The sequence below is a fragment of the Hevea brasiliensis genome, chromosome 17, assembly GCF_030052815.1.
Source record: "Hevea brasiliensis isolate MT/VB/25A 57/8 chromosome 17, ASM3005281v1, whole genome shotgun sequence".
Taxonomy (NCBI): domain Eukaryota; kingdom Viridiplantae; phylum Streptophyta; class Magnoliopsida; order Malpighiales; family Euphorbiaceae; genus Hevea; species Hevea brasiliensis.
Genome location: NC_079509.1, coordinates 9,275,328 through 9,283,801, shown reverse-complemented (window position 1 = coordinate 9,283,801; position 8,474 = coordinate 9,275,328). Strand labels below are relative to the sequence as shown.

General features: G+C 34.8%; 2 protein-coding genes across 2 annotated transcripts; one reads left to right on the top strand and one right to left on the bottom strand.

The window, feature by feature from the left end:
* Positions 1-207: 207 nt before the first annotated feature.
* On the top strand, positions 208-2,114 carry LOC110660463 (bidirectional sugar transporter SWEET5-like). The gene is made up of 3 exons (XM_058138936.1): positions 208-335; positions 1,158-1,830; positions 1,978-2,114. Exons 1-3 carry the CDS (start codon positions 208-210, stop codon positions 2,107-2,109), a joined length of 933 nt encoding a protein of 310 aa, XP_057994919.1. The 3' UTR covers positions 2,110-2,114.
* A 180-nt stretch (positions 2,115-2,294) lies between these two features.
* LOC110660462 (serine/threonine-protein kinase STY13) lies at positions 2,295-7,445 on the bottom strand. Its single transcript, XM_021818784.2, has 6 exons — positions 6,756-7,445; positions 5,478-5,599; positions 3,948-4,144; positions 3,635-3,809; positions 3,038-3,172; positions 2,295-2,910 (listed from the first exon to the last, which is right to left on the bottom strand). The coding sequence occupies exons 1-6, from the start codon at positions 7,054-7,056 to the stop codon at positions 2,704-2,706; spliced, it is 1,137 nt and encodes a 378-aa protein (XP_021674476.2). The 5' UTR covers positions 7,057-7,445; the 3' UTR covers positions 2,295-2,703.
* Between the last annotated feature and the right edge of the window lie 1,029 nt (positions 7,446-8,474).

The following is an 8,474-nucleotide window of genomic DNA, read 5'->3' as shown; positions in this document are numbered from 1 at the left end:
TTGATTTGTGGTTTTTGATGTATGAGAGATTATTGTGTGCTCTTAAAGCACATGCTCCCTCTCTCACAAATATGAGACTCATTGCTCTTGATTCAGAGAATACCCATATTTATGTGTCTATGAAGAGTAAATACTTTAATAATATGGGTGAAAATGCTAGAATTTTCCTTGATGTGTAGTTAAGGTTTGAAAAGAATGGGCTAAGGGATGGAAGGAAAAGACGAGAGAAGGGTATGGGGAATGGAAAAGGAAAGCATCGCCACCACTGCACTGAGTGAAACCGAGAGGGAAGGAAATGGGAAAGGGGAGAAGAGACCGAGAGGGAGCAATTACGAGCAAGAGGGAGAGAATGTGACAAAGGAGCGAAGGAGATGATGGGCTAGGGGAAAGAGAGAGAATAAGAGTGAGAGAGAGAATCATGCATGGGAGATTGAAACACTGATAAGTTCTGAGAAAGAGAAAATGAGAGAGGAGAAACAATTCGAGAATGGAGAGGAGAGAAAATAATTTCTACAATCCTAGTGTACCAAATGCATGCATGCAACTGTGTTGACATTAGTTTCCTTAATTATCCATGACCACAATTAGATCGATAATTAAGGATCTAATTAGTTTCCATTAATTACAAGGAAAGCACTAGCAGAACCGTCACATTCGGACATCTTATCGTTCCATGCATGAAGCAGAGACATTATATAAAGAGAGAGAGAGGAAGAGCAAGTTGAACCTAATTAACCATCGCCAATTGCGTTCAGCCTATTTTTAATCTTAATTATAAAATTAAAAAAAAAAAAAGCTTTCTTCTACTACTATTTCGCCAAAGTTAGTGGCTTCTTCAAATTAAAGAAAAAGGTTAAATTTTTACTTGAATTCTTCTTCCTCTCAATAGTGATACTTCAAAGATGATCAATACTGGAACTATCAGAACTATTGTAGGCATCATCGGTTAGTCCTTCAAACCCTAATTGTACTCATGTTTTAATTAAACAGTCACCTTTTGCAAATCTAACAATTTTATTATTTATTTCCCTCTCTACAGGAAATGTCGTCTCTTTGTGTTTATTTCTCTCTCCCATGTAACTCTTTTTTAATTTCTTATTTTTTGCAATCGATTGAGAATAGATATCCAACCATTGAGTATATCTAAATTATTGCAGCCCAACGTTCGTAAAGATAATTAAGCAAAAAGCAGTACAAGATTTCAAGGCTGACCCTTATGTAGCAACTGTGCTGAATTGCGCAATGTGGTCCTTCTATGGCCTGCCTATCGTCAAAGAAGACAGCATTCTCGTCACAACAATAAACGCTGTTGGTTTACTCATAGAGCTCATCTATGTTTGCATCTTCTTCATCTTCTCTCCCAACCACAAACGAGTATGTTATAACTGTAACATTCATACTATGGAAACATATACGAGGAATGAGGTAATTACAATTACACATATGCTGTGTTTTTATGGTCACTTGCAGCGTAGGATCGCCATTGCACTCACTGTAGAAGTAATTTTTGTGGCTGTGGTTATCCTCATCTCCATAGTGGCATTAAGTACTCCAAAGAAAAGAGCCATGTTTGTTGGGATATTGTGCATCATCCTCAATATAATTATGTACGTTTCCCCATTGACTGTCATGGTACGTTTCTTGGTTTGCAGTGCATGTAATATAATTCACTATTATCTTGTGAATAAAATTTTATTTTTTTTGTTGCAGAGGATGGTGATCAAGACGAAGAGCGTCAAGTACATGCCATTTTTCCTATCCCTCGCTAGCTTGTGTAATGGAATCATTTGGGTGGTTTATGCCCTACTTAAATTCGATCTTAACGTTGTGGTAAGAACCATTCCATTCACAATACACTTTATTTTTTGGTGCTCAAAGCAAGTAAGTGGTAGAAAATTTGAACTGTTAACTTGTTAAAAGAAATTGTATGGAAACATAGCTAACTCGATATGGAATTCTTCCTTACTTTTGCTATAGCTTCCCAATGGTTTGGGAGCTATATCTGGATTGATTCAGATCATACTCTATGCAAAATACCGTAAGACTACTCAATGGAACGATGATGATGATCCCAGAAATAAACCTGAAGTTCAACTTTCCTCAGTTTGATCTCAATTTTGTAGCTTGTCATCTGTATCATCTGCCCAGAACATCAAAATCTATACCAGTATTGCAAAGGTTCAACTTCATTGTACATTTCTTTATGATAGGAAAGAATGGAATACAACATTGCTTCATGTATCTCTTATTTCATTTCCCACTGTTGTCACTCCATTAACTCTTAATGCTAAAACTTGGTCAAAATACAGGGAGCCATTACGTAAATAAAGACAGGATATACACCAAGTGAATGTTGGTGATAATATTGATTACCTTGACAACGTTAACCAATAATATCCACTAATAGCAGACCCTATATGCGTTTGAGCTGGTTATGCCAGTTGACGAGACTGGCAAACCAAATAAATACACACTCAAAAACCTCCCAAAAAATATTGAAGAAAAAAGAGTAACAAAACAACAGATATACGTCAACCAATAATGGGAAATTTGATACATCTCCCATCCTATATGCACCACCATCCATTCTTCCCCATTTTATATTCAAAATCTCCTTTACCTTCAATGTTAATCACGGTTTCGATTACTATAGCTCAAAACAATCATATTCTAGTCGTTTGTCTGACAAAAGGAAGTAATCCTTCAAGGTCCTCTATACCTGCAGAAGCAGAGACAACCACCCTGTTGATCAAGAGGTATCATACCCCCACCTTTTGATATGTCAATGGCCTCCAACATGGAGACAACCTCATCCATTTCTGGGCGCTTGTCAGGGTTAGCATCCCAGCATCGCTTCATTACATTTGCTAAAGAGCTTGGGCAGCATCTTGGTATCTCTGGTCTCAAATTCTGCAGTATATGGGAAAGATCAGCCAAGAAAATTGTGAAGTTAATGTATTTAATCTTGCTGTTTATTTTTATATAAAAGCCTATGGTAATGAAAGAAGAAATGATTGGATAGCAAAATTTACTATACCTGACGGACCACAGCTGAAGTCACTTCCGAGAAACTAAGGTCAGGATATGGCATGTCACAGCAATATATCTCCCATAAACAGATGCCAAAACTGTACACATCACACTTCCTATTATATGGATTGCCATTCAGAACCTGCGACCCATGAATATCATAAGGCACTGATCATTTACTCTATTCAAGCATGGTTTGCCAAATACTTGTCTCAGTACCACTAAGAGGAAGAGATTTTCAGGTAAAGTTAGTAAACACAAGTTCAAAGTCACTCCAACCCCTTCCTGTCCCACCCTGCCCCAGCAACACCCCAGTAAAGAAAGGAGAAAAAAAGAAGACAAAAATGCAAGATAAAGTAATCATCATTCCAGAAAAGCCAAATACATCCATCTTTATTATTGAACAACACAGAAGGAAAAATGCAGCAGCAGAAAAGCAGAGTTTTTCCAATTGCAACAGTGTCTTTGCACCATGATAGGCATTGCAATCAGAATACACATCCTTCGATGCATAAAAAACACTAACATTGATTTTGATTTAAATGAAAGATGACAAAAAAAAAAGAGCGGAGTCCAACCAAGAAAAATAAAATCAATTCTATACCTCAGGAGCCATGTATCCAAGTGTTCCTGTCTCCCCAGTCATATCATTAGGATTTGAAGCCTCAACTCGTGCAACTCCAAAGTCAGCAATTTTTACAGTGCGTGTCTTGTCCAATAACATGTTTTCTGTCTTTACATCTCTGTGAACAATCTTCTGGGAGTGAAGGTAACTCAATCTACAATACACAGTCAATTTGGATTTCAAAAGATCGGTTAGGCAAGTAACAAGATACAGATCACTCTCAAACTGCCAAATTTATATATATCATGAAGACATGTTAAAAACATTAAAAAGGGATGGAAGTGTGGCATACCCTCTGGCAAGATCAAGTGCCAACGCCACAACAACTTTAAAAGCTAGCTTCCTTCGTCTGTTCTTTATGAGGAAAGATTTTAAAGCACCTCCAGGAAGATATTCCACAACAACACAACATATATTACTTGGCATGCCAATTTGGCCATTTTCACTTTGTATCTGCAACTCTGATGAGCCCATTGTTGCCCCTATAAACTGAGAGAAAAATCAGAATCAGTACAGAAGTAATCATTCAGAAGCCTTGCCACTCTTTTTAAGTAACAATAATAATTGCTACTATTCTATTTGGAAAATTTAAGCCATGACCAACAGTCACCCAACATCACATGGGTTCAATACACCCTCTATTTTGCATTCCCTCTCGAGTCTTGATTAAAGTGTTAAATACATGCAATCTCCATAGAGCAGTTAAGCTAATTCCAGCAATTAACACATTATTATTATTATTATTATTATTATTATTATTATTATTATTATTAGGAGCACTTGTAGTTGTTGAGCATTGACAACTGTCATTACATCACCATAGGGGCCAAGAAAAGGGCACAAATTATGAAAAAAGATAAAGGTGGACCTAGACAACGGAGAAAAGCAGCCTAATAATTAATGGACTGAAATGCATTGAAAATGGACAAAAATAAAAATAAATAAAAATATAAGGGAGAACACAATTATGGTATTTTTCTTTTTCAAAATTTCCTTCACAGATTAGGAAAGCACAATCCCAGAACCTGCATCAATTGTATAGATGAGTTGAACTAGTCTAACAAATTAAAGCAAAATTATTGATGCCGTTGAAAAACTGGAATTAGTTCTAATTTTTAAGACACCAGAGATTCCTACAGATTTTTATAATCTTTAGGAGGAATTATCAATTCTCTACGCCTCATTCACAAAGCAAGTACTTTGTAAAAAGACCTGCACCTGAATACTTAATTAAATACCACCATTTAGGCAAAGCAGTAGAATTTACCTATATCCTAAAATAACAAATTCTCTGGAATGGCAATCTATGAAGCTAAATTGCTGAAGAATGAGTGATAAAGGTCAAACCAACAGAAAATGAAGGGTATGAATGACAAATCTTTCACTGAAGCAATGGACTAAACAATAAGTAAGCCAAAGGACCAGCTCCATTAGTGGCCTAAAGATTATGCTTTTGAGAAAGTTTTATTCTATTCCTGAAAATGTTAAGAAAAATAAGGAATGAAAGTTGATTTCAAGAAGAAAATATAAGTCATAAATTGATTATAAATGTATAAAGACCACTGTAATCTCTCCCGGCTTCAACAAGAAAAAATTATAGAGAAACTAAAAAAATTCCATGATGACCACACCCTATAACCTAAACCATAAAGCTAGGTTATAGGGCCCCAACTGCAAGAACCAGAGAGGAGGAGAGAGAGAGATTAACTGATTTTAAAGTTGCTGATAGCTTAAAACTCCAGATATAGGTACGCACACACAAAAAATAATGATTACCAAATCTACATGAATGGAAGAGAATTTTCAAATGGAGAAAAGTGACCTTAGTAACATTAGGATGATCAAGTTTATGCCAAACAGCAACTTCTTGGGAAAAAGCTGCCCTTAGTGAGGCAATCTCAGCTTCTGTCCTGTGACCCTCTTCGCCCCAGTCAAGCAGCTTAACTAAGGATCAATAAAGACAAAAATGATGTTAGCGAAAGCAGAATGAAATCATACAAGCATCAGTTGTATCAGAAGCAACCTATTCTTGACTCTTTAAAATCAAGCAATTGAAAAGTGAATAATCCTAGGGTCCATTTGGATGGATAAGGGATTTAAAATGAAGTACTACTTGAATTTGACAGTAGTTAGTGTTTCATGATTTTTTACTCAAAACACATCCAAATTCACTTCAAATGCATTAAAATCCAAATAAGATTGGGATTTAGTACAAAAAGATTTATAATCAATAATTAAACAATATCATACTGGGATCTTGATTTCCTGACCAGACCTACTTTTCTTTCTTTCTTTTTTTTTTTGTTTTTTTTTTTTTTCCTTTTTAATCTTCATTGACATATCATTAAGTAACAGCTGGGATCACATGAAAGTTTAGAAAGTCAGTATCATCAGCCAAGTTATTGGTTTAGCCAGCAATTTCAACCCAAACCCGTGTAAGAGTCACGGATTCCATGAGAATACATTAACTATACTCAATGACCAACATCCTCAAAAAAGTTTATGCAATAAAAATCAAGAATTTTCCCACAACTTTTCATTGTTGCAGTTTTAAAAAAAAAAAAAAAAAAGGCCTAAAACCGGCAAAAATAAGGGCACAGTATCAATTGCATAGTTGAATTATCAAAAAGCACGAAACAATAAAACTGAACCTCAAAGTGGTCCAACTGATCCAATTTTGGCCCGACCAAATTAAAGTGAACTCTAGGAAAAAAGAATTCTGTTTTCACAATGGAGAAAAACAGAACCCATAATTTTGCACAAACACAATTTTACACTCCACTGGAGAAAAACAGAACACTTAATTTCGCAGAAACATAATTTTACATGTTCTCTATGGCGAACAGCAAAGGGCATCAATAAAAATGCCTAATTCTTTTAGAAAAAGGAAAATGGGTAGTCATCAATTCCACCAATACAAACCTGAAAACAGTAACAAAAAAAATATAAATATCAATTTCACATATTCGTACAGAAAAGATTATGGAAGAACACCCAGCAGTGAGAAATGAGTGGAATTTGTGTATGCATAACTAGAAGCGAAATCCCTAACACAAAATTCATTTAAAAAAAATAGATAAAATAATAGAAAGAGACTGACCAGCAACATCGTGGCCATCGTAGATGCCACGGTGAACAGTGCCGAAGGTACCACGTGCAATGACACTTTTGATGATGAGCTTAGAAGGGTCGATCTCCCATTCCTGCCTGTCCTTCTTGAACGTAGCTGCACTAGCCTTGGTGGCGTCGGCGGCAGCCGTAGTCAGTGGTGCGAGATCATCATCAGGTCTCTTGTTCTGGTCCATGGTCCATACCTTATTGAGATGCCTCTCGAGTTGCTCATCAAGACTTTTGAGATCAATCTGATCCGCCCTGACAAACCCATCACTGTTTTCCTTCATTATTGGCAAAATTATTTATGGGTATAGAAAGATAATGTGTCCTGAAGCTAATATTCAGTATCCAGATGTTTTAGGAGCAGAAAAAGAGAAAGAAAGAAGAAGATGCAGCGAAGGTAAAAGGAAGAGAAGAAGCTTATTAGTGTATTTAGGGAGGGGGAGGGTGAGCGTGGAATTGTTCATCTCTCCAGCTGCAATAGGTCATGTGGGCACATGCAATTGCCTCCTCTTCACAACGTGTAGCTGTTTCTGAATTCTGACCCACACTTTTGTTGGTTCCTCCCCTTTCTTTTCCTTTCCTTTCCTTTGGTTTCCTTCGCTTCCTTTCCTTTCCTTTGTTTTGTTTCTCATACGTCCCCTTCGTCCTTATTTATTAGTTATTACTCCTTATTTAGTGTTATCATTTAAGTCCTTTCCTTTATCTACCATTTAGCTTGCTGAGGGTTTCGTGAAATTTCAGCCAGCTCCCAGAATGATGCTGTGAAAAGGGTCGATGATGATTTTGTTTGACCTGAGGTTGTGGCCTTCTTTCACGTTAATTATTAGATATATTAAGAATATTAAAAGGTTTTATTTTTTTTATAAAAAAATAAATTATTTTTATAATATAAAAATTAAATTTTATATTATTATGAAATATGATATATATAATTAATAATTTTTCCTTCTTTATTGGTTTGGGGACATCCAATTAGCTGGGCACGCTACTTATTTCAAGTTTAATTATTTTTTCACTTCACTAATCTGGGTGGGACACTTTGAACCGAAGCTTTTTATATAAATCGGTTTGATTTTTTAATTTTTTTTGGCAAAATCTTCATTCTAATCTGAATATTTCAATTATAATCGGTTCGATGTACATATATGGTAAATTTATTAATAAGTGAATTTCTAGTTTATCACAATAATTCTGACCTTACATAAAAACTGATATAATAAAAAGTTAAAAATACAAAAACAACTACTCCAAAACAAACGAATATTAACCCAAAAATAAGAAGGGCAACCCAAAAACAAACAAATCCAAGTTTTTATTAAGTTTTTCAACTTTTCATCAAAGCCTAAATAAAGAATCCTGCAATTTTTGAGTTAAGAGTAAATAAATCCAATTTTTTTAAAAATAAAATAAAATTATATTTTAATATTTAATAATTAAATATTATATTTATAATTATGAATATTAAAAATTATTTATTATTTAAAATTAAAAAAAAAACTTAAAATCTGATTCTTATCCTAAATTCATTTAATAAAATCCTTAAATCATTTCATTATTCTTTCCATATTCATTTGACAAACTCAAATTGAAATTTTCATTCTCCTTTTTTTTTTTTGTTTTTATAGACGTAATTTTTTTCTTTGCATTTGATAGAGATCTGTGGCAAATCCTTCCAAGCTTTTTCAAAAGGAAGCAGAATTGA

Excerpts from the sequence above, each read along its gene's own strand:
- LOC110660463 (XM_058138936.1), top strand. The coding sequence starts at position 208 with ATGGAAGGAAAAGACGAGAGAAGGGTATGGGGAATGGAAAAGGAAAGC. Across the intron at positions 336-1,157 it reads CCGAGAGGGAGCAATTACGA|CCCAACGTTCGTAAAGATAA; the intron begins GCAAGAGGGAGA and ends AAATTATTGCAG. Across the intron at positions 1,831-1,977 it reads AATTCGATCTTAACGTTGTG|CTTCCCAATGGTTTGGGAGC; the intron begins GTAAGAACCATT and ends CTTTTGCTATAG.
- LOC110660462 (XM_021818784.2), bottom strand. The coding sequence starts at position 7,056 with ATGAAGGAAAACAGTGATGGGTTTGTCAGGGCGGATCAGATTGATCTC. Across the intron at positions 4,145-5,477 it reads ATCATCCTAATGTTACTAAG|TTTATAGGGGCAACAATGGG; the intron begins GTCACTTTTCTC and ends TTTTTCTCTCAG. Across the intron at positions 3,173-3,634 it reads TTGGATACATGGCTCCTGAG|GTTCTGAATGGCAATCCATA; the intron begins GTATAGAATTGA and ends CATGGGTCGCAG.